This window comes from Hippocampus zosterae, chromosome 7 (genome assembly GCF_025434085.1).
Source record: "Hippocampus zosterae strain Florida chromosome 7, ASM2543408v3, whole genome shotgun sequence".
Lineage (NCBI taxonomy): Eukaryota > Metazoa > Chordata > Actinopteri > Syngnathiformes > Syngnathidae > Hippocampus > Hippocampus zosterae.
This window is the reverse complement of record NC_067457.1, coordinates 8,098,022-8,124,321: the sequence shown is the minus strand read 5'-3', so window position 1 is coordinate 8,124,321 and position 26,300 is coordinate 8,098,022. Positions and strand designations below refer to the sequence as shown.

Genomic DNA, 26,300 nt, shown 5'->3' with positions numbered 1-26,300 from the left:
AGCTGAACAACGGTTGAACAAAGAGTTGAACAACGGTTGAACAAAGAGTTGAACAACGGTTCAACCTCGGTGTGTTTGTGCAATGTTTTGGGAATGCTTATCCACCTTTTGAGACATTTGAATTTTGCCAGCATATCGGTACAAAAGGTTATTGGGTATTGTGCACAGGAAACCACTCTTGCTGATCTGCTGCAACTAAACCTGCACTGTTTCGAAGAGGAGGTGAGAGGGATCGTAGACAAGGCCGTGAAAGAGATGGCAATGGAGAAAGTTCTCTCGGAGCTCAACTCCACATGGACAGGTTCGGCCTTAACTTGCGCTGTGGGTCTTTTAGCCTCCTTTCCGAAGTATTTTTTTCGATTGACACCCGCCCCCGACCCTCTAATCCATTCACAGGTATGCAGTTCCAATACGAACCCCACCATCGGACCCAAATTCCCCTGCTGAGTTCAGACGAGGAGCTGATCGAGACACTGGAAGACAACCAGGTCCAGCTGCAGAACCTCATTTCTTCCAAGTACGTTGCCCACTTCTTGGATGAAGTTTCATCTTGGCAGACGAAGCTGTCCGTGGCCGACTCTGTCATCTCCATCTGGTTTGAGGTGCAACGCACGTGGACTCACCTGGAGAGCATCTTCATTGGCTCAGAGGACATTCGCTCACAGCTGCCAGAGGTGACCAAGAGATTCCCTCTTGAGTTTTCACGGTTGATTCAACAGCGAGTCTCGATATATCTCCGCGGCTTTTGTCTTCGCCACGTAAACCGAGACAAAGTTATCATTGTGGCTTTTAACCAAGAATCCATTAATCGGCGCACAGTGCTAGTTTTAGAGTCACGCTTACTCGACTTTGAATGGCTCCCATGATATCAAGGCTGAGCCTCTACCCAGATGTTTATTATTATACGTTTTAATTCTTCCTCTCTCATGTGGAAAACTAAATCCCTTGGCGGTGTTCCCTTGTGGAATTTTCTCGCAGGACTCGAAGCGCTTCGAAGGGATTGATGCCGATTTCAAAGAGTTGGCTAACTCGGTGCGTCAAACGCCCAATGTTGTGGAAGCCACCAATAAACCCGGTCTGTTCGACAAACTGGAGAACATCCAGTGCAGGTGAGGGTGAAGCCATTTTGAATAGTTGTGTCGTTTCCACCCCCTTTTTTTTTTTTTAATCCGTTCTGAAGCGTAATGTGCAGAAGGTTCTCACATGAATGCACAAACCTGCTCACTCTCTGTACATTGCGTTTCCCTTGACAGGCTTTCCCTTTGTGAAAAGGCTCTGGCAGATTATCTGGACATCAAGCGACTAGCTTTCCCTCGCTTTTACTTCATCTCATCCGCAGATCTCTTGGACATTCTTTCAAATGGGACCAACCCACACCAGGTGGCTGGATTTTGATTTTTTTTTTTCCTAAAGTGCAAAATGGCAAATTTTATAAGTTTTCAGTGGGGGGTAAAAATGGTTCACTGCAGCCTTTTAGATTTACGACTGACCTCAAACTGAGCTCAATAACATGATCAGGCAGTCCTGCAGTAATAATAGCAAAAAAAAAAAAAAGGGAATGATGTCAAAGTTGTTTTCCATGACTCCAAACCCCAATTCCATTGAAGTTGGGGGCACTGAGTAAAACCTAAATAAAAACGGAATATAACGATTTACAAATCCTTTTCAACCTATATTCAGTCAAACACATTCAGAAAACACAACGAAATTTTACGCATGCGAAAGGACATGAGGGAGGAACATCACAACACCACCTCCGCCTTCTGGCATGCACACAAAATACAATTCCACGCAATCTTGCATCAGGCTGAGTGACTGCCGTAATTCCCGGACTATAAACCACAATTTTTTCCCCCCAAAACTTTGAACTACGCCGTTTTTACTGTGGCGCAGTGCATTTATGAATTTTTACTGATGAGTTTTAAGCCGTCAATGGTCTTGTCACATCTGATCGATGATATTACCGAACATGTCGCAGTGGACTATTGAGTCTGCCCTCATACTGAATATTCACCAGCCATTGGCAGTTGGAGTGCACGCATATGACGGCAGAGCGGGCGGCCTGAGGAGAAAAATGCAGAAGTGTGGTTGCGTAGCGCTGCGCTGCTGTTTAGGGAGCAATAGAGTGCGAAAAGAAGAATGTTGACTTGAGTTTTATGAGCGTAGGGAGCGTGTGCCATAAATACATCCATTTCTGCAGTGCCACCTTTGTCTTCTTGTTTCTTCTTGTTGTTCAGCGAGCAAATTTAACTCTTGCATCTTTGAATCAAATGTGACTTATAGATCAGAAATTACAGTATTAAAAAAAAAGCTTAATTTTAATCAGGTTTGTCAAGATATGGTATTACTAGAATCAGAACGTTTATGCCAACGTGGCCTGTTGCAGCAGCTCTGTTTCGCAAATGTTGGTTGGTGTACATTTTCCGTTCATCACCGTTGGGGAAATATATTTTTAAAATACTAAGATTCTCACACACTATATATTCAAGACCAGCTACTGGCTTTGCCAGCTTCTTGCCCGAGTGCACGCCAAGCTCCAGCGAGGATTCCCCTGGAGCTTGGACTGAGATGAACACAGTCACTGGGATGCAAAGCCCGCCTAAAAGTGCAGGCGAGAAAGAAAATGTCCACGTCCTCCGTTTCAATTACTGTTATGGGGAATGTGAAGTTTTTGGCAACAGCAGCGGATGAGCAAAACACACAGACACGCTGTCTCATACTTTACTGAGACATGACGTGAGTGTGTCCCGACCTGATCTCGAAATGGTGCTGTCGAACAGAGATTTGACTCGTAAGCATTCAAAACAATGTAAGGCGGGACTGCTTATTTTGTCAACGCGACTTGATATTGAACTGCAAGCTATGGAAAATATGTCCGTCTATCCACCAACGGAATTCTCTTCTGTCATTATGACTGTGTACATTCTGCCATCTGCTCCGGAGGCACAGCATCGTGATACAATTCATGCAGCCGTTGCCAGGTTACAGAGCCTGCACCCAGATGCTCTCATCCTCATTCTTTTAGTCACAGCAGTTTAGACACTATGCTGCCCCCTTTTCACCAGTATATCCACTGGACAGTTAAAAATGGACTTGCTCTATGCGGATTCCAGGTTTCATGCCTAGAAAGAGCACCACATATGTCCTCATAGCCCTGAGAATTCAGATCCAAGTCAGAAAGGGCTGTATTGTGGCTCTGGAGTAGCGAGGACACAATTTAGACTCGTACAAGACTTGTATGGGAACAGGAAGATGGTGAGGTGTGTTGCTGGAGTGACAGAAGACTTCAAGATGGAGGTGGGACTGCCCCGAGATGCTTCTTGTTTGCAAATGGTGATGGACAGATTGACATTTGAGGTCAGACAGGACTCTTCGCTGGCTATGACATTGTACACTGCACTGAGAGTCGGGAGCAGGTTAGTGTGAACCTTGAGAGGTGGAGTTATGGACTGGATTGGCAGCGATACAATACATGTGCGTGATGAATCGGCAGGGCAGTGGAATGGTGAGGTTACAAAGAGCGGAGCTGTAGAAGGCTTGTCAACACTTGAGAGCAATGGGGAGCGTGAACGAAAGGTTACGCCAGAAGGTACAGAGGAGGAGAGATGGCAAAGCATGATTGAGGACCCTTGAATGGGTCAAGCCAAAAGGGGGAAAAACAACAATGTATAAACACTTTCCTATGCTGTACATTATTGTTAATGATCATTATTCCTCTTCGTATCATGATGCACAGTATTACCATCGGTATTGTACTTCCTACTTTAGACTACTGATCAATATTAATAAATAGTAATGTTAACAAAGTTCATCTCCGCACCGCTAATCCTCATCCGAGTCACGGGCGAGAAGCGGGGTACACCCTGAAATGGTTGCCAGCCAATCGCAAGGCACACGTTGACAAACCACTCACATTCATATCGACTGACATTTTTGAGCGTTCAATTAATAAATACTGTTCATATCTCCTAACCTTTGACATTGATGCACCTGACATTAAGACGTTTCTTTTGTACAAGAATTTTCCACTGGTTCAGCTTTTATCCCTGGACAGTTTCTCAGCAGCGTTCTGAGTCAACCTGTTGTAGTACCGCGAGCTTCCACACTGAGGCGATGTTGCTCATGGTTTTCCAGCTGACATTCTGCATTCTGTCAAGACAATTTTGCGACCCTTTCCAGCCCCGGAGAAAGTCAACTCTAAACAATATATTTCTTCAAAAATGTCTGAGATCAAACAACACAATATTCCTTTCTATTTGCAAACTGTGATAAAAATTTGCATGACTGAGCTGCTTGTCTGTACCTTGAACCTTGATATACGTTGTCTGATATTTTTCAGGTCCAGAGGCATCTGTCCAAACTATTTGACAGCATGGCAAAAATGCTATTCGAAGCAGATGAAAAGGGTACTCCTTCTAAGACTGGTCTGGGCATGTATAGTAAAGAGGACGAGTACGTCCCTTTTAATCAACCCTGCGACTGCTCTGGACAGGTATAATCGAATTCTAATGTTGTTTTCATGTCTTATAAATTGCTTCGAGGGCGAGTTAAAATTTGATTAGGCAATTACTACGCAATCGCTGTAGCTGTAACTGAAGAGTAAATGTGAAAAACTCTCTAGCGCACGTGCATACATACACACATGCACAGACTGTGTGTGTGTGTAATATATATATCCATCCATCCATTTTCTGAACCGCTTAATCCTCACTAGGGTCGCGGGGGGTGCTGGAGCCTATCCCAGCCGTCTTCGGGCAGTAGGCGGGGGACACCCTGGATCAGTTGCCAGCCAATCGCAGGGCACACAGAGACGAACAAACATCCATGCTCACATTCACACCTAGGGACAATTTAGAGCGTCCAATCAGCCTACCATGCATGTTTTTGGAACGTGGGAGGAAACCGGAGCACCCGGAGAAAACCCACGCGGGCCCGGGGAGAACATGCAAACTCCACACAGGGAGGCCGGAGCTGGTATCGAACCCGGTACCTCTGCACTGTGAAGCCGACGTGCTAACCACTGGACTACCGGGCCGCCCTAATATATATATATATATATATATACTGTATATTATTGCACAGGATATTATTATTTTATTTTAAGGGGATCATATACGTCCCAATCGGGAATGTACGTAATTTCATGCACCCTCATCCTGCTTGGTGATTAGTTTATTCGTCAGGTCTTCCTCCCCCATACACACACACACACACACACACACACAATGTATGGCCTGCATAGACAACTGCAGGAAAAAAAGCATGTGAAAACTTTTCATATGAATTGTTCAGAACATTTCAAGTCAAAACATTTAGAACTACTGTCAAACCGTAGGAAGAATTATATTTTGGGCATATTACGAGTAAGAATTCTTTTTTGGGATGTACCATGTCAGCATTTTACAGTGCAGGGTGGAAAAAGATGTGAACCCCTTGATTATGGAGTTCTCCAAGAGCTAATCGGGGTCAGCCTCCCCAGGGGTCCAATCAATGTCACGAGACTGGTGGTGTCGGTGACGGATGCCTTGCCCTATTAAAACACACACACATACACGCTCACACACCAGTTTTGAGTGTCTATCCTCAAGAAGCATTGCCCAGTGTAAACCATTCCTGGCACACAATACCAATAGTTAAGAACTGCATGATGCTGTAAAAGGGTTATGAAATCATCTCTTAAAGCTGTGCCTCCCACAATGCTACTGGCAAACTTTTGTGTGGACAGAGGTAACCGAGGTTGAGTTGTTTTGAAAGGCTTTGTGTAGAGCTAAAAAGACACACCACACCAATATAAAAACCTCATCCCAACTGTAAAGCATGATGGAGGAGCCTGGTGCTTTGGATCTGCTTTGCCGCCCCTGGGTCTGTTGTCATTGATGAAAAAAATGAATTACCAAGTTTATCAAGGCATTTTGCGGGAGAACATAAGCCCATCTGTCTGCCAATTGAAGCTTAACAGAAGATGAGTGATGCAACAGAACAGCGGCCCAAAGGACAAACGTGAATCGAGTGAATGGCCTCGACAGAAGAAAATATGCCTTTTGGAGTGGCTCAGTCAGAGCCCTGACCTCAACCTGAGCGCTGCGCTGTGGCATGAACTCAAGAGACTCACAACTAACATCCCAATATGGTCTTAGTGTTCATATACCATATTTTCCTCATCATAAGGCACACATAAAATCATTCAATTTTCTCAGTGCGGCCTGTAATCCAATGCACCTTATATATGGTGTCACGGTCTCTTTATATCTACTGACCAAACGAAGGAAGAAGGAGACAAGTAAAACTTCTCAGGATATTTAGCCCCTCCTGGATGGTCTATGTGCCTTTTTGTTGAATTATCTTCATAACTTTTTGTCTTTCATTTATTCTTTAGTAATCCCATTTGGATTTATAAGTTTCATGTCCGTATTTGACCAGTTCTCATTGTTACAGCTGCAGTGTGAAGGCTCTATATGAAGCTGTATTGTATTGTATTGTATTCCCTTTGGCGTAACACCATCTACTGAATGGATAGCATGCCACTCTTGTATGTTAGATTCTATGCGCCTTATAACGCCCTGCGCCCGATATATTTTATAGTGCAAAAAATAAGGTCCTTCTTTGCATGGTATAAGCTTAAGACAACTGTGATGGACAGGAAGATGAGATCATATTTCATGTGCGTTTATTCAGAAAGACAAATTGTTCAAAGGGGTGTGAAGATTTTCTTGTGTGTGTGTGTTTTTTTTTTGTATAAGGTGGAGGTGTGGTTGAACCAGGTTCTGGAATCCATGCGTTCCACTGTTCGTCATGAGATGACCGAGTCAGTGGCCACCTATGAGGATAAACCCAGAGAGCAGTGGTTGTTTGATTATCCAGCTCAGGTAAAATGACGACATGAAGCTTAACACTTCCGATAATCAACACACTTGCACAGTCTAATGGGATCCTTTACTTTCGTTGTTTCAAATGTTCTGCCTTTGCAAAGATTTGTTTTGCTTAAAATGCCAGAAATGTATTTATTACTCGACACAATATTCTGTTGATCAGATTAGCGAGGGAGGCGTTATCTGTCAGTTGTGACTGATGACCTTATTTGATGATAAAAATGACTCATACCTCTAACGTGAATTGGATGGATTGCTCGCAACATTTATCATCGTAAGGTAAGCAGGAACAACAAAGGTACTTTTCAGATTAAGGACACAAGATACATTTATTTGCCGTTCCAGAAAATTGGAAATGTAGGATTTAACACGAGCAAAAATGATTGGGATGATTGATAACGCCCAACTTTGCCAAGACTAATTACCGGTAATGTAAAATATCGATTAAAAAAAAAAAGTGAAGTAATGAATTATTTGAATGAGATTGACCTACCACGTCAAAACGGATTAATTTCAAGGTGACGAACGCTACGCTGTATTGTTTGATTCTTGTTGACTTTGAACCAAAGCGGATCAGATATTTTCTTAACACACATGGGAACCGCAACTCGTCAAAAGCTTGAGGACCAGCAAAAAAATTTCCAATGTTCACAATGCTAATTTCCCGAAAGTTCTAATTAAATATAATGACAGGAAGGTAAACAACATCACCCATTCAGCCACGTCAAAGCTGGAACCAATCCCAGCTGACTTTGGGTGAGAGCCAGCACAGTACAGCTTCGAATGTCACTCACAGGGCGTCTGTGGAAATATCATGCACCTGATGAGAATAATTAAACATGCCGAAAAAGTTTCGAAAGTCTATTAGACTATTTGTCTGCGGTTGAAATGTTTAATTTCAAGCATGGGGTTTGTCAGGAAGTGTACAGCAACAGGGATCCCGTTGTGGCCGTCTGCTCTCTGAAACCTCAATACTGCGCCGCCGCCGTCCCCACGCCGCGATATTGATGCTTCGAGTATCGGAAACGTTCTGTCATCATCATGGATCGGGTTGGCGAAGTTAGCTGTCATCTTATCAAGGCACCTTGTTGGAGAACTGCCAATCTGTTGTCTAATTACTTTTCAGATAATTACCCGGGCGGCTACAGCGACTGCATTATCTTGTCTTTTATCTGTGCCCCATTTTAGCTCCGTACTGCATCGCGATGCATATGCACTTTACATTTTCGTTCTTTATAAGAACAACGAAAATATTCGTCATCTGACATGTCATGCGTAAATCTCCGCACCCATCTATAAACCCATCATGCAAATGAAGTGCTGATCACACTTACCATTTTTAATGCCGACCCCAAAATAGAAATGCCTTCTCGAGTTAATTATGTGACCCCCCTACCCCCCCCCCACCATAAAACAAAATGAGTTAGCGAATATTTTATGATGTGATTAACTTGCATCCTTTACTAACAAGAACGAACACTTTTGCCCTTTTCTTTGGCCTATTTTAAAATTCAGGAGAGCCTGACTTATGAATACAAATGTACCTCGAATTACTTTTTTTTTTTTTTTGACGAGGGATGTTTGTCAAGTGACACTTTTCCAGCTCTGACAAATATCAACGCTCTTATCCTAAGTGGTAGACAAAACACATTTTTTTCTCCTTTTTTTTCTGTTTAGAGCGATCGGGAATCACATTTCTGCTTTGAACGAGCAACCGGAAGGAAATGAAATGCGTTGGGTCAAATGCAACCATGTGGTAGCATTTATGGAAGCGACCTTCCCAAAAGATTCATTAAAAAAAAACACTCAAGACTGGGTGCTATTAATTTTGTATGCAATGAAAAGAACCCGTAAAAGCACCATTTTTATGCCTGAAGCATATGGACATCCATAATGTTCATATAAACGGTGTCTATTTTTGGCTAACTTCCCACTTAAGTTTCACCTTCAGTCGCTTTTGTTTTTTAAAATAATAACTAAATAAATCGCCCGAACGAACGTACGGGCTTCATCAAACATGTTTTCTGTGTCTGCTTTCAAGGTGGCACTTACCTGCACTCAGATCTGGTGGACAAGCGACGTGGGAATGGCTTTTGCCCGTCTGGAGGAAGGCAACGACGGCGCTCTCAAGGAGTTTTATAAGAAACAGGTGTCTCAGCTAAACACCCTGATTTCCATGCTGATTGGCCAGCTTTCACCTGGAGATCGCCAGAAGGTCATGACCATCTGTACGATCGACGTCCACGCCAGAGATGTGGTTGCCAAGATGATTGCGCAGAAGGTGAAAATGAGACTTTTGTCACTCTTTTTAGAATTTACAGCAGATGCATGATGATCTGGAGTCTGTTTCTCAGATCGTGTCTATTTATAGCAGTGGATCATAGATCCGTTTTTGATAAATCCCAATTCTTGACAAGGTCGCATAGCCTTACCATGTTTCCGAAAAGAAAACGCCCTTGAATTGGAGTCTTTTAAAAAGACAACAAGCCAAACATACTCGTAAACAAAACAGGATATTGGCTCCGGACCAACAAGATTATGGAGAACAAAATCCAATCGAGAACGTGACTGAAATTAGTTCAGTGATTCACAGGGAAGCACTTTTTCCCCCCCAATGTTTAAGCCAAAGTCCCCAACATTTTTTGCCTCACGGTCCGGTTTAACGTCAGACAATATTTTCAGAGACCGGCCTTTAAAGTCCGGATAAATACAACAAAATAAAATGATATGAACGGCATGAAAATTGTGGTATTTTCGAAACACAATAATAGGCACGAATCACGACACGAGGAAAGTACTATCTGGCCGCAACACTCTCTGGTCGCTATGGTAATGTTTACACGAGCCTTCATAAGATAACTCGCAAAGACAAAGTGACCTTTATTTTTTACTCATTTTGCTATCTCCTGGATGTCATTTTAGAGGTAACCTATCACGGGACTGTGAAGCACGCCTTCACCTGCGTCAAGAGTGACATATTGTTGATGGATATAACAGAGGATCCGGTAATTTTTCAAAATAAAACTACTTTCGGATTCCAAAATGAATCAAACGGAAATAATGTAAGTTATGTATTCTCTGTGCAGCCCGGTACCAAATGACCCAAAGGCTGGTACTGGTCTGCGGCTCGGGGCCTGGGGACTTCTGGTTTAAGATTAAGATAACCTTTATTTGTCCCACACTGGGGAAATTTGCATTTTTGTATTTAGTTTTTTTTTATTCATTCAAGCTATTAAAACAGATTTGAGATGCTACTCTCGTAAAAAGTATGGCATTAACCCTCTCATGCACCCTGGAACCTGATAACATGATGAACTGTCCACTGTAGTGACCTCTGTCCCTCAAAGAGTTAATCCGACACTAGCTATGATCATTGAATAACGCACCCATTAAATCCATGCAAGGTACAATATGTCACAAGAGACATAATTCGTGAGGACTAATAAAATCTTATTTGGGAATTTTTTTTCCCATCAATTTGTGGCTTTCTTTTCACTTGCTTTTTTTTCCCCCCAGGTGGAGAATTCTCAGGCGTTCGTGTGGCTTTCACAGCTGAGGCACCGTTGGGATGACAAGGAGAGGCATTGTTTTGCAAATATCTGCGATGCCCAATTTTGCTACTCCTATGAGTACCTGGGCAACACGCCGCGCCTCGTCATCACGCCTCTCACAGACAGGTACATTTGCTTTTTTTCTGTGTTCACGCTTTAACAACTGCACTGTCGTGATTGTTTCTGACATGGATACAAATTTGGGCCCGGTTGACAAACTGCTTGTTCATTTTATTTCCGTTTTTTTTGTTTTGCTTTCCAAGTGACGTCCATTTATGAATATATGCACTGGATGTTTTTAATCTCACCATACTCTACGACATTTGCGATTATATTCGACGTCGACAGGCAATATCTTTTAGGCGCTACTGTTGGTATTGTGCTGCTCGTCTTGTTGAGAATCCAATTTTTCTACCTTTGTTGCTGTTGCATTTTTCTATTTAACTCATTCACTCCCAAAGACGTTTTTAAACGTCTTTTCAGACTTGGTCCAGAATTGGCTGGTACTGAATGAGTTTTAATTTGTAACGTTTTTGGGGGTCGATCACACTGTTCCAAGACAACAACAAAAAAGATTCCAGTAATCTTCTTAATGGATCACAACAGACATCCATGGCAAGCAAAAGCGTTTGGATTGACTCACCTGGGGGGGACTTGACCAACATTTTGTTTGTTCCCGAGCACGTGTTTGTACAGGCTTCCTGATAAAGTTTTAACAACACAGAGATAAATACCTGCCTCGGAGAGCCATTTGGCAAACGGAAGAGTGTGATTATGCATCTCCAGATCAGCCAGATTGACCCGGTATTCCATTTGAAGCCAGAATAAAGCAGAAACAATGGGCTTTGATGTCCAGATCAGCAGGCACTGTTGCGAGAATTCACCATATGCTGCGTGCCCTTGCTGGGAGCCACGGTGTTCATTTTGATAATGGATCACGAATGAAGGGCCATTTTGTCGAACGATTTTATCCAAAACTTGAGAGACAGCTAAAAAGCGTGTTTGCCGCACTGCAGGGGAAAACTGTGCATCTCCCAAATCATCGTTCTTTGGACGACAAGAAACATGCAGTCCATCCAATGAACAGCAGATTAAAGACAGCTAAACAAAAGAACACTCATTTAAAAATGACAATCCTAGTGTTCAGTCTTCACCAAAATTATTGGCAAGATCACTTCCTCTGTACATGTTGTATATTTAAGACATGGCTAAGAACTCAAAAGAGAAATAAGAGCCAACATTTCAGAATCCCGGCTTTTATATATATAGTAAAAAAATATATTGGAACAGACATCAAATGAATAATATTTTAATATTTGGTGGATACAGCTGCATCAAGTGTTCACCAGGCTGTTGCATTCTTCATTTCAAATGCTTTTCCAGGCCTTTACTGCAGCCCCTCTCAGTTCTTGTTTCTGGTGGTTTCTCTCACCAATCTCCTTTTCAGGTGATATGACAAGTATATTTCCTCTTTCCGAGTTTTCTTGGCAAGAAGATTGGGATGCCTTCGCCCTTGCCCTTGAGAGGTCGGCAGTGATGTCACAGACTATTGTCCTTGGTTGTTTCTTCACAGCTCTGACGCAATTTGTTTGATGTCTGTTGCTCAGGTCGTTTCCTCCCCTTTGTCAGGACATTCCAAATTGTTGTATCGGCTATACCCAAAGTTGATGTTGCGGCCGAAATCGATTTTCCCTCTTCTCTCAGCTTCAACATAGTTTGCTTTTCTTCCCATCGACAGCACCTCTGGTCCTCATGTTTGCTGAACAGCACATTCAATTTTCACAAGTCACACCAAAAGCTCAAAGTAAAATTTAAGCAGTCGATCAAAAAAGGGCGACACCCGAGCGACTAACTCCAAACAACCATCAGTCACAAGTAGCCAACCACAATCGTGCATTTGTTGGGTAGCTTTTGTGTGAGACACCATAGACACCAAAAATATGATGCATTTTGCTTTGTGGCGACCTTTAAATGTAATGTCAGGAAGTACGGCAAGTCTTTGTTTGTCATTTTCTCTCTCAGTATTAAAGTTACACCCCCCCTGTTAAAACCCGAGAGAAAATGTCAGTTGAAAACTGGAATTGTTTGCGTTTAATAGTTTTCCCGCTGTCAAACAAAAGCATCCATTAATATTAAACATGTAAACATGAATACGGTATCACTTAAAGTGGCGCTCGCCAGCCTTGTTGAAGCCAAGAGCTGTTTCTCGAATACTGATGAGTGCAAAAGTGCGACCAGTTTGATACACCTTTTTAAAAAAAACGCATTTGCTCAAACCGGTTTCTTTCCGGGTTCTTGTGACTTCACGATAATTATATCTGTGGGGGCATTGATCCTGCTAACAATGTCTCACTACATATCAAATGGTCAACCAGTGATTAACCAAATACGAAACGGATCAATATGCAGCTATTTATTCCGACAATTCCCTGTGACTGTTTGGTTTTTAACCCTTTTATGCACCCTTGTGACCTGATAACAAGATAAGCCGTCCACCGTAGTAACCGCTGTCCCTCAAAGGGGTGAAAGTAAAGCAATCACTTAACGTTAAATCACCATAATTTCTATTCTTTGTTTTTTACATTATGCACAAATCTCATTTATTGTGCAATAATCTAATTGTAACATGCATTTGTTACATATTTTGATACATTTTTATGCTTTAGAAAACGTATATCTGAAATTTGGGGGAGGAGCTTGGAACGGATTAGGGCATTTACATGGAAAACGCATCTCTACTTACAAATTTTTCTCGTTAAGAACCAATTAACTTCTTAAATAGAGGTACCACTGTACACACAAAGCGAATGCAGAGAAACACTGGGGTAGAATGATAATTCACGGGGATGACATATCGCCGTTTTCTTTTGGGATGGATTTAAAAGCAGCCAAAGTCCAGCTTCTGAGATGACGGAATGGGAGATTTCTGCACATATTTCGTGGGACTGCCGCAAAGCTTGTTGGCACTCGTATTTGGTTGATACACTGTCTCCAGATGGGATCATTTGTCTTCTCCCATTTTCTGTCTCCGTTGATGCTTTTCAATATCACCCCCCCCCAGCCTCCTTCTTCCATACATCATTTATTAACCAGCAACTCATTAAAATGGCTGCTCCACTGCTATCGAGAGCAAGCCATTGGTTGTGTTTATCACCCAGATCGATAATGCCTTGATTGTCTCCATCAGTTCACATTCATTCCGCTGCTGCTTTTATTGACATGAAATTGGTCCACTGTTTGTTAGTACCAGCAGGTCCTGTCGGAGGAGAAATCACGGCTATTGCTAATCAGCATGTATGTTAATCAAAGAGCACAGAAGCTGATTCCATTATCATATAATGAGGGTTATCTCCAATGACTGCTCAGCGAACGCAGGGAAACTCTTATGCTCATAAGAATACAAATGCCATGGGTTTGTTATTTGGACTGACGTGGCGGCTTGAATGTAATTTGTAATTTTAAGGAGACTGCTATTAACTATGTAATAAATAAAGTATTCACATGTCCTTGATAGCGTCTGCTGTGTTGGGTCCGTGTCAGTGACAGACTGAGACTGCTGTTGTCTTCATCTCTGATCAAAACAATATTGCCCTCTACTCTGATCAAAACAGCGTGTCCTTTTGGAGATACTCCACGAATTGAACCTTATTAAAAAATATTCATTCCGTGTCTTTTATGCATTTTTTTTTCACTTTTAAATGATCCCGTGGGCCTGATAGTACCTCCTTGGGGGACGGTTCCGGCCCGCAGGCCAAATATTTGACACCCCTGCTTTACACAAAACTGCAATAAAATTAACAAAAATAAAGTGCTACAAAATTACACGCACAAAAAAAGGTTTTCAGAGATCAGCCTTCTGCGTTCCATTCAAGCAGACACCGTCGTAACTGACTTGGTTCATTCTCCCTGTGGTAATTCAACAATCCTGGAGATAATTTGCTGAAAAATGGGACTACTGCTCCTATTTGTTAGCGCTCAAACAAGTCACTTAATCAGTCCAATGTTTTGTTTTGGTTTATTTTTTTGACTGTGGATGGTCGATTGCAGTATTTTGTGATGAATTGTTTTTTTTTTGCTTCCCATTTAGATGTTACATCACCCTGACTCAGTCTCTGCACCTGACAATGAGTGGAGCTCCGGCAGGGCCCGCTGGAACAGGGAAGACGGAGACAACCAAAGACCTGGGGCGAGCACTTGGCATCATGGTCTACGTATTCAACTGTTCTGAGCAAATGGACTACAAAGTGAGTCAACAAGTCCACACGCGGCGGCTTTTACATTTGAACTAGAGTGCCCGCTCCCTGCCAAACCATGCTATAGCTTTCCATTATTATGTCTGTCAACATTATGGTATGCATTTGTCATTCAAGGTGTCAACCATCTTCCCCGTCCTTCTTTTTTCATCTTCCCTCTTTTCATCTTTCTTTTTTTCACCCCCCCCCCCCCCCCCCCCACTCCCCCTTGGAAGTACAGCTGATTTGCTCCAACCTGACAGTTATTTCTTCACCGAGCCTTGTCAAAATGCCCTCCCTCCACCCCGGCTGCAAGCTGATTTATTATTCACTCATGTATACTCTTGCACACCTTCTGCATATAGAGTGGACAAAGGCAGCATAAACATAATCTCGCAATGCCGCTACCTGCCGCTTCCCTAGACAGGTGCATCATTACAGCATCCAGGCATACAGCACCCCTGGCTATACACATCCCAGCAAGGGTGTCAAAAAGAAGTGCTAATATACTCCAGGAGGAACATAGGCTCTACCAACTGGCATCCCGGCCCCACACTATTGTTCATATTCACTGACACACTCACATACGCATCCTCATGCACTCACAAGTTGAATCAATCCTCCAGTCATCTGTGTTTTGCGTCAGGAAAGGATTCCTTTTGGCTTGTAATTGGAGAGAAGTCAACTGCCTCCTTCATCTTGCTCCAGCTACTCCCAAGAGGACAATTCATAACTCAGAAAGTTGATGCTAGAAAAAATAAAAAAAAGTTAAATGTGGGTGGAAAGCATTCGAACTGCCCGTTTTGCTGTGAGGATCTTGTTTTATGAGAGGGTGTATATCGTCTATTTGTTTATGTGATCCAGCAATGAATTGACATTGGCTAGCAAGTTATAATATCAAAAATAGACTAACCCGAAGGTGCCAGTCGTACTGAAAGTAGTGAAGGGAAAATGAAGCTTGACTAAGGACTCTAGATGGCGCTCTCGCTTAAAAACAAAGAGGAGTGCAATGGGAAGTTATTACATTTCCATTGAATCTTTAAACATAGAGTGCTGTCGAGAGGAGTAAAAAAAAATAAAAAATCACAAGTGCTTCATGAAGCTTCATTTGACCATCACGGACTAAAAGGGCATTTGTTCATTGTACTGAAAAGGAAATCATACACAGATGTACTGTATAATACTCAAAGATACAATTTGGAGTTCAACAAAGATGGCCTTTAACCCTTTTAGCTAGAGCGGTTACGACAGTGGACAGTTTATCAGGTTACAGGGGGCATGAAACGGTTAATATGTAGTCAACTTTGTATTGGGGGTTTCACATCAAACAATATTAAACAATATCCATACAAATATTCTGATAATGTTTTTATTAGAGCTGTCAGTTTAGCTCGTTTTTATTGGCATTAATTTAAATGTAAATTTCCCCAGTGTGGGACGAATAAAGGATATCTTCTGAATTTTAACGGGATTAAAAATTTTCTCGCGAGATTAACGCGGCTCGCGTCACAAGCGGATGTTACGTTGCTCTATAAATACACTAGAACAAAACAAAAAGCGCGCTGCAGAAGTCCACGCCCATGTCTGTTTTGCCAGCCGCGGCAGCATGAGACACCGAAAACGGATACTTAAAGAGTTTATGAATGGAAAGTTTACTTTTAAAAAGTTGCCCAATTGCTCCACTGACAAGACCAAAGTTATCTGTTCTTCTCTCTCTCTCTGTATCATACAGGTGTAAGATGTATGCCACTGACACGATTGTTACTTGTTTGGAACTATTTTGTGTGGAAGGTTACAGTGTTCTGCGTCCATGTAAAAAGAGCGGGTGGAGCTTCTGTGTTTGTCTGACAGTGGTAGCGACCTAGCGAAAATAAAACGTCTCCAGTGTTGTCATCGAACCAAGTGTAGTCATTCGAAATGAGGTCTACACAAAAACTGTAGAGAGACTTCCACACAAGAAGGACCAACACAATCAACATAGCCTGACTGTGTTAGGGGGAGTGACCCCCCCTCTCCCTTTCAGAATGGTTTGCCCCAGCAGCACGGGAGAAGTGCGTGTGCTGTTTTGTACGGCGGGCAGTTTTGAATACAGCGGCACATAATGAACACTGGTGTCCGGTGTCTCGTTATTCTTCAACAAACATACAGAAACAGACTGCTGTTTTCACAGTAAACTTGAGAAAAACGAAGTATGTAACCATGGTTTAAATCTACTATAGGCTGAGTTTACCTTAGATGTGCACTTTATAATGTTATATTGCCCTGTTTTGATTTTATTAAAAAAGCTGTTAAAGCAGCTGTTGTGTGACAAAACATTGTTTTCACTGTTGTTGATGGATAGTAATATTGTGTGAGAGATTATGTGTGAATAACTGCTCCAAGTAAAAAATCTTCATGTAAAATTGAAAATCGAAATTGTTATTTCAGTAAATATTTGCATTTGGCACATAGAAAACTGATTCATGATTCCATGTTGATGAGAGCATTAAAATGGGGGAAAATAGGACAAAAAATGTAAAAGGAAATTCAGAAACAATAAAAAATGTGTGAGTAATCACGATTAATTTTTTAGTCCATTTGAGTTAATTATGACAGTTGCATTTTTAATTAGATTAAATATTTCAATCGTTTGACAGCTCTAGTTTTTATATATTTGTTAGTATATGTGATTATTTTCACATTAGTTCACATTTTTTTTCAAACCATTTTTCTGTACTGTTTAGTGAATAAGGCACGATTTGTAATGAAAGAAAATGCAGCATACGCAGAGCATGGGTGTTGGTGCACTGCAATCGGTGTCGATCCAATCATTTAGCCAACAATAACGCATTCTCGGGTGTCACTGATGATGTACGGATTAGCGAAGTGATATTTGGACCGTCGCTTCCCTACTGCTGTTAAATGGTCATTTTGCAATATTATTTTAGTTTTTTACATAAATCGCTGAAACCACTTTGGACTTTCTAAAAGCTACTTCGCCCCCCAAAAAAGTTTTAAAAAAAAAGCATATTAAGCCTGTAAATTCCAATTTTAATGTTCACATTATTGTGTTTTTTAAAGGGAGTGCCAGTTGACATTTTTAGTGTTTTCCACCAGCTTCAATATTTTTTCCATATTGCTTAGTTTTATACCGTAATCGCTCATCACCCTACAATTTTTTTTTTCTTGTCATGATAATTTGTATAATACAGCTGGCATTTTAAGGTTAAAATCCCATGCCCCACCACCCAAAAAATGTTTTAGGTAATTTGTCAAGACAGGTATGTTTTTTTTTTTTTTGCCACAAGGTTGTACATGGAAGAAGACAAAAGTATCGATTTGTCAAAAAAATATTATGGGCAACACATACTGTCCATTATTGTGCTTGCATTCATCTTTCAGACTTTGCAAATGAAGAAATGTATTTGTAACATACTGACATTTTTTTTTTGTAGTCTTGACTGCACTCTGTGTCTATCCCGACGGTCCATTTGATTATTCATCCTCTCGGTTCTCTTTTTGGTCTGCCCATCAGTCCTGTGGAAACATCTACAAAGGTCTGGCTCAGACGGGCACATGGGGCTGTTTTGATGAATTCAACAGGATCTCAGTAGAGGTGCTGTCCGTGGTGGCCGTGCAGGTAAGAATATGTCATGTTCTGCCCTCAAATTCATGTTCTTGGTTTAAGTCTGTGAGCTCTGAAAATATGCCTTTGCGCCACAGCTTTTTTGCCACCCCCCCTCCACCCTTCAATCTGATTTGTCAAGTGGTCTAACCAATTTGTTTGGAAAAAAAGAGCCACAAATTGTATTTACACCATTCACTTGTAGATTATTGCAATTAGTTAATTTTTGCTGGAACATGAACTCATTCACTCCCAAAGACGTTTTTAAACGTCTTTTCAGACTTAGTCCAGAATTGGCTGCTACTAAATCAGTTTAAAAAAAACTAACTTCAAACGGATGCGACTTCCGACCGAATTCAGGCGAAAACCTGGGATGACGGCGATCATCGATTAATCGCTTGTTATAAATTGTGTGGATTAGGCGCAAGTAAGCATTGACGAATCATTCAAAGCAATTGCTGCCAGATTGAGCTGCACCATCAAATCAACTGTGCGATTGCAGTCGGGTAATTTGTAGTTTCAGCTACTAAGGAAGTTCAGCGCAGTAAAATAAAAAAAATTAAAATAAAATAACGATAAATGAATTGTTCGCCATACATGCCAATTATGAGTGAGCACACATTTTCTCATAAACAGCGACAATATCAGTATGAGCTCCTGTGTCAAGACTCTGGGATGGGTTTTCAGTCTTTTTCATGCTCTCTGTCACAATGATCCAGTCAGCTCCAGTCTTCACAATCCCTCCACCTCATACATAGAAACACACAAGTATAAACGCGCCTGACCTAGCTAGACCGTTAGAAGTCGGGCCGTTTCTATGTTTCGGCTGATGTCGGCTCTTCTGTCATTGCGCATTCTGCTCTCCCGCATCAAAAGAAGCCTTTGTTTGTGGCCGCTGTCTCACGTGCATTTGTAATCCCGCCTTTGCCCGTTTTGACGTGATTTTCATGTAAGTGGAACTGTCATGTCGCATCATATACAACTGATAAAGATGCTGATTACGATCGTGTTGATAATGGTGCCGGTGCTCCAGAGTCCCCTGGCTCATTAGTCACAGCTCTATAAAACAGTCAGTGCTATGCCCTTGCCTTTCTGTTATAGCTTGCAATGAAAGTCAAGCAGTCTTCTCTTCAAGACCCCCGCAAGTGAGCGTGGAGAATTTTAAAGAGCCACAGAAATGACTAGGTGTTGCAAGGTTTTAATGAATAATAAATCATGGTACCTTATATGTGAAGAAGTAGACCTTGAGAGAGGAGCATCAAATCTGTGCTGTGACAGTCAGCAGCCTGTTTTCACCGCTTGGCCAGCATCAGTGAAGCCTGCGACACAGAGCAAACTCCCACCATAGCAAGCATAGCCAGGCACAACTAATCCATCCTCCAAAAGCGGAAACGGCGACCATCGCGGGGTGACATCCGACATTACCGGTGGGGTCTGCTTTGACGCAGGTGGCGGGGTGAGTCCCATATTAGGAAAGCAGATACAAACAGACGGCCGCCAGATGTGACATCACAAAGATAAATTGGCGAAATTCAAGCTTAATTTCAGCCAATACACACTTGTAATATCAATATTCTAAAGTCCTACCACACTGTGTGCACATTTGTCCAGAATTGCATCTTGTTGTTATAATTACTATTATTATATTTTTACCTTTGCATTAGGATTTTAACTATATAGGTTTGTCTACCTTAGAGGTCTTGCTTATCTCCTTCTTCCTTTGTTTAGTTATGCTTTTGGTCTTATCTTACTTTCATGGTAGCTACGCAGAGCTCACAAACTGTGAATAATCACCGCTAGATGGGATCGGAACACACTAACAGGGAAACAACTCAATGGGGAAAAGAAACTGTGCAACACCATACATAAGGCGTGTCGGATTATAGGACGCACTGTCGGAATAGTGAATGCTTTTCGGTGCACCTTATAATGCGGAAAATACGGTACTTTGATGAGTGCCCAACGTAGGGTTCACTATGAATATGCAAAGTGTACCTGCAGTGAGACAATCATCCCCTTTAAAAATAAGCCAATTGGATGCCCTACTTTTGCATTTTGTGATGCAGCAAGTTTCTCTTTTTCCTGCTCGCTCTCTCGGGCTAATTCGAGCGAGTGATCTGTTGCCGAGAACTCATCCATGAAGCGATGTTCTTCCTCTTTCCAGCTGTCAAGTGCGTTACACTCTTTGACCACATTAGTCAAACCCTTTTGAGGGTATTATTCTAACCCAAGGAAACTGCAAAACAGCTTTTGGAAACCGCTGAAAGATGATCACTTTTCTCTGATTCTGCTATTTATAATTTCACAATTTTGGACTGTTCATTTTCCATGGGCCTTATTTTCTAAAAGTTTGTGTCTGCAAAAGATGCGAAACCGCTTCGCCTTCAAACTTGCTCGTAAAGGGAGAATTATATGGTGAAATTTTGGCTTAGGTGTTATGATTCATTAAAATCTGAGAATTGTGATCACCGTTTGCACCCAAAAAAACAGATGCAAAGTTTGTTTTTTGTTTTTGTACTGGTGTGCAGGTCAAAAGTATTCAGGACGCCATCCGAGATAAGAAACAGAGATTTAATTTCATGGGCCAAGACATAAACCTTTGCCCAACTGTGGGCATCTTCATCACCATGAATCCTGGTTACGCTGGTCGGACCGAGCTTCCTGAGAACCTGAAGGCTCTTTTCAGGTCAGTCAAACGGCTGCCTCCTTGGTGAATATTTCATATAGACAAAGTGAGCCAAACTTTTCCTCAGACCATGTGCCATGGTGGTGCCAGACTTTGAGCTGATCTGTGAAATCATGTTGGTGGCTGAGGGATTCATCGATGCACGGGTTCTTGCTCGCAAGTTTATCACGCTCTACACGCTGTGCAAAGAACTGCTTTCAAAACAGGTAGTCAATTCCTGTTCATAGCTGTGGATCACCAGATTCCATCATGGGAACAGCCTTTTTCAGTCACGCTTGTTGTCACACGAGGCCAATTTTGCACACGAGCTTCATTCGGCAGCAGTCAAACATAAAGTCTGTGACAGTGCAGCCTTTTACAAAGGCGTTTTGCTTCCTGTTTGGGAGACGCAGGGGACGTCTCGACATGGCCGTGGTTAACGGTAGCACCTGTCAACAGTTGAAATGGTGCTTGTCTGTCGCCAAGCAAACAACAGAGAGTCGAGGGGGTCGCACTGCTGAGATGAGTGTTTTTATGGCAGTGGTTCCCAATGCTCAGTTCTCGGTCTTTGTGCATTATTTTCAGCAATTCTCTTCAAACATCCACAATGTATCTGAACCAAATCCAGGATTTAACTGAACAAGGTTTTTAATCAATCTTAGTTCTGTCTGTTCCAATGCTTTTGCATAAATGCGGTGTTGCAATACAATCTAGATTTAAAAGCGGGTGTTTTTACATACTCGAAAAAAATGAGTATGTAAAAAAAAAATAATAATAATACATTTATGAATACTTATATAGTCACGGCCCAGTGGACCAGTGTTTAGCGTGTCGACCTCACAGTGCAGAGGTTCAATTCCAGCTCCGGCCTCCCTGTGTGCGGTTTGCATGTTCTCCCCAGGCCTTCGTGGGTTTTCTCCGGGTACTCAGGTTTCCTCACACATTCCCAAAACATGCATGGCAGGCTGACTGGACACTGTAAATTGTGTGAGTGTGAGCACATGCGATTGGCTTGCAACCGGTTCAGGGTGTCCCCCGCCTACTGCCCGGAGACGGCTGGGATAGGCTCCAGCACCTCCCACCTCCCTTGTGAGGATAAGCGTATCGGAAAATAGATGGATGGATCCGTGTGCATCATCTTTTTTTTTTTTTTTGTCGATACCACGCCCAAAAAGAGTCAACACTGTCTTAATGTTGCTTTCTATCAGTGCGGATGCTAACATTCAGCCTGTCCTTGATCACAGTCTGGGAGGTGATCCCACCCAGCTCCATGTCAGCCAGTGTGCTACTAACTATTACTGCGTCTTCCTTCTTTCTCCAAAGGACCACTATGATTGGGGCCTCCGTGCCATTAAGTCTGTACTGGTGGTTGCTGGTTCACTCAAGAGAGGAGATACCAGCCGTGCTGAGGATCAAGTATTGATGAGAGCCCTGAGAGATTTCAACATCCCCAAAATCGTGACGGATGACATGCCTGTATTCATGGGGTTGATAGGTGACCTGTTCCCCGCTCTGGATGTCCCCAGGAAAATAGACCTGCACTTTGAGAAGCATGTGAAGAAATCTATTCTTGACATTAAGTTGCAGGCTGAGGAAAATTTTGTACTCAAGGTACAGTAAACCTAATTTCTTGATTGCCTGTGCTGCATCGGATTTGATTTGGTTGACAATGAATTCAAAACGCACACGAGTGCGAGCTGTTTGCGAGACCAAGGACAGAGAGGGGAAAAAAAATGCAATCGCAAGATGTCTGAGAAGTAGCAACAAAGTCCCTTAATGGGATTTCATCTTTAACAATTTAGAAAGATATTACAGTTGTGGCACTTTCATTCAGATTTATCTTAGTTCTCACCAAAACCTGTTTACTCCTCATCCTAATCCTCCGATGGGAAAGGGCCATTAGTGTCCAACATGTCTGAGATTTTTGGATGAATTGCGCAAATATTGCAGACGGCAGTGGTTCGCCGCGATGAGGCTTCGGCTGGCTGAACTGCCGATCCCGTGCCTTTCGTTATATTACAAACTGATAACACATGCCTGGAAGAAGGCATCTTATGTCATAGACGGATGAACACGGGACCACGGGAAAATGAGTGCAATTCGCCTCAGGTTAAATGGATACGGAAACCACATCACACAACATCAATGGTGGCCGGGACTGCAACATACAACTTAACCTTGGCATTGTGCGAGACAGCCACAGAAAAAAAAAGAGAGAGAGAGCGAGAGAATGGCAGCGCGATCAATAACAACCATCCCCCCCCCCTCCAGAGCTTGAACTTTTACTGTCTTTGTTTGTGCAGCCAACCTTTTGATTTCGCGCAACACGAGGGGGAAAGTAGCAGAGTGAGAAAGACTGCTTGCCTTTAGCATTAGCCCGTGCTAGCGTTCGACTCTTTCACATCAAAGTTGTAATCAGCCGGGGCCTTTGAGAGTGGAAAACCACCTGGGCTCTCACTGAATGGAAGCGGATGAGGAACCCCGAGGAGCAACATCGATATGGCATTGATTGAGCTCGCCATCTGTATGTTGGAGTCGAAAATGGGAAGAAAGCCCTTTTTTCTTTCTCTCTCTCTCTCTCTTTTCGCACATGCTTGTCGTGTCCCTTCTGAACTCAGGGGATCAGCGAAACAATTACGGAAATGTTATTCAATACGATGGTTCACTCTCAAACGACGGACATTTTTTTTACCCTATAGAGCGTGTCCAAAGTAACAATAGTCCTCAACAAAAATCAACAACTGCTTCCCATGCGTGCTCATTATTGCCCCCCCCCCCCCTCCAGATTACTGTCGCATAGGAATTCCGTATTGAAAAACTACGAGTGGGAGGTGGGAGCATGGAAAAATAGCGGGAACCATTCAGTGAAAAGCAAAATAGTCCGATGACATATTAAAACACATACCTCGGTGTCAGACAGCGGATGCCTTGCTTCAAAAACAAGATTATATTCGAGGACAGATTAGGTCTCCGTCCATTTCACGTATGCAAGCACAAAAGTTCAGGATGAGGAAATGAATCGGAGGAAGAAAACAGTCACTCCGTGTCTTTTTTTTTCTGTGATTCTCAAACAAAACATGTTTCAATATTTCTTTCTATCTGTTGTGCTAGGTGGTTCAACTAGAAGAGCTTTTGACCGTGCGTCACTCGGTGTTTGTGATCGGGAATGCCGGGACTGGGAAAAGCCAGGTGCTGAGGTCACTCCAAAAAACGTACCAGAACACAAAACGTCGACCCGTGTGGGTGGATCTGAACCCAAAAGCTGTGACGAATGATGAGCTTTTTGGCATCATCAACCCGTCAACCAGAGAGTGGAAAGATGGTGACGAAGGATTCATTCATTGAACCAATTGTCCAATCTGAGCTGTGGAATATCCCGATTTGACCCAAAATGCTTGCATATTGTATCTCACAGGTTTGTTTTCTTCGATAATGCGTGAACTCTCCAATATCAGTCACAGTGGACCAAAGTGGATCGTTCTGGATGGAGACATTGACCCAATGTGGATTGAGTCACTCAACACAGTCATGGATGACAACAAGGTGCTGACGTTACATTAAGAGTATTAGTTGTTTTTGTCAAAGTATCTTTTTCTGCACTATAAGGCGCACCTAAAAGTATTCAATTTCCTCAAAAGCTGACAGTGCGCCTTATTTAAGGATCCATATTCTGTAATGTCCTCTAAAGCGCTTAGTTTCAGCTGCAGCGGTTGTGAAAAATATAAATGAAGCTGTATTGTATTCCCTTTAGCTAAGCTCCATCTAGTGGATGCATAACGCAACTGCTGCCATTATTACGGCTTCTATTTTATGCAACTTATAATGCGGTGCGCACTATATATGAAAATCGGCCATTCATTGAAGGTGCGCCTTATACTCTGAAGCACTTTATAGTGCGGAAAATACGGTAACTCATTTTAGCCTGCAGGCAATGTCATGCAAATCATAACGGTAAATACATATGCTTGTATATCATTGAAACGTGGACACAAACTTTAGTCCAATATATGTGGATATATCGTGTATAAATATTGTTTCTTCTTATATCGAGGTTCTGACCCTGGCCAGTAATGAACGGATCCCTCTGAACTCAACAATGAGACTGGTATTTGAGATCAGCCACCTTCGGACTGCTACCCCTGCAACTGTATCCAGAGCAGGTACACGATCGATCTATACAGAGTATAGTTATTTCATTTTTATTTATTTTTTGTCAGGTTCTATTCATTTTAGTGACAAAAAAATAAAAGAGGGGATGTCTAAGATCGGATGGTCTTGCTTTCCATCCCTTGTATTCCAAAGTGCCAAAGTCCATCCAAATTTCCAACGTCAATCAACTCCAAATTAAAATTAATAGCCACAAAAATGTTATTTTTGTTAAAATGAAAGCTAGTTTTTAGTTATCTTTATCAACATAAAATTTTTGTTGTTTCAATTAGTTTTGTTTTTTGAGGGCCTTTATGATGGGCAGGGACAAATGTGTCATGACTTCTACCACCATTTGAAAATTAGAATCAGGTGTAGTGAGATTTGAGCTCCCCCATAAATTACATGACCTTTTGATTTTCCGGGCTAAACACAATTTTGTGAGTACATGTTCAACCTACACAGTTAATCTTAGAAACAAAGCATTTGCATTCAAAAGACAAGTAATTTTATTTTTTTTTTAGCTGCCACACTATTAACTTTTCACTCAAGTATAAGGCAACGTCACATGAAATAATTTGCATATAAGTGCACACATAAGTGCTGATTTTTGTACAGTTTTTTTTTGAGGGGGGGCGGTAAAAATATAATTATAGGAACCTTGTGTTATGAAGTTTGTCAGGCTGTGATAAATGTGATAGTGGCTCACAGTTCTGACTTCAATTCGTATTCATGACAATTTAATTACCGTTAGAATATTTTAACATCAAAACAACAGTGTATCAACAGCATGTTTTATTTCATTATCCATTATGTGCGTCAATCCTACTTGAGGGCGGATGCAATGTGGGTATTATGAATTAAAGCTCCATCTGTCCCGCTCTCTTCAGGAATCCTGTACATAAATCCGGGAGACTTGGGCTGGAACCCTTTGGTGTCAAGCTGGATTGACAGCAGGGAGGAGCAATCAGAGAAGGCTAACCTGACCATTCTATTCGACAAATACCTCCCCCCCTGCCTGGGGGCCATGAGAATGAGGCGAGTCATTTTTCTTATCGCGTATTATCAGTAGGAAACGGCAGCATTTGCCATTATATGGGCAGAGAGGGTGCATTGGGCTGAAACAAACTGACTCAAAACATTTGGATTCTTAAGATAGGAAATTTACAGTGTTGCTGTCTATAATAAAGAAAAACTGAGGCAGATGAATATTTTGCTTCTTAGTGTAAAGCC

The 26,300-nt window shown here is 42.1% G+C and overlaps 1 protein-coding gene across 1 annotated transcript in view; it reads left to right on the top strand.

Annotated features, from left to right (window-relative positions):
* Positions 1-26,300, top strand: part of dnah9 (dynein, axonemal, heavy chain 9) — a 113,709-nt gene that overhangs the window by 23,618 nt on the left and 63,791 nt on the right. The window contains exons 25-41 of the mRNA XM_052072036.1: positions 169-301; positions 397-674; positions 979-1,109; positions 1,254-1,380; positions 4,340-4,492; positions 6,741-6,866; positions 8,911-9,150; positions 10,386-10,546; positions 14,508-14,664; positions 18,167-18,271; positions 20,785-20,942; positions 21,010-21,148; positions 22,245-22,532; positions 24,033-24,243; positions 24,337-24,464; positions 24,973-25,081; positions 25,958-26,105. Of these exons, the coding sequence (XP_051927996.1) occupies positions 169-301; positions 397-674; positions 979-1,109; positions 1,254-1,380; positions 4,340-4,492; positions 6,741-6,866; positions 8,911-9,150; positions 10,386-10,546; positions 14,508-14,664; positions 18,167-18,271; positions 20,785-20,942; positions 21,010-21,148; positions 22,245-22,532; positions 24,033-24,243; positions 24,337-24,464; positions 24,973-25,081; positions 25,958-26,105 (2,792 nt within the window). The remainder of the gene's footprint in view (positions 1-168; positions 302-396; positions 675-978; positions 1,110-1,253; positions 1,381-4,339; positions 4,493-6,740; positions 6,867-8,910; positions 9,151-10,385; positions 10,547-14,507; positions 14,665-18,166; positions 18,272-20,784; positions 20,943-21,009; positions 21,149-22,244; positions 22,533-24,032; positions 24,244-24,336; positions 24,465-24,972; positions 25,082-25,957; positions 26,106-26,300) is intronic.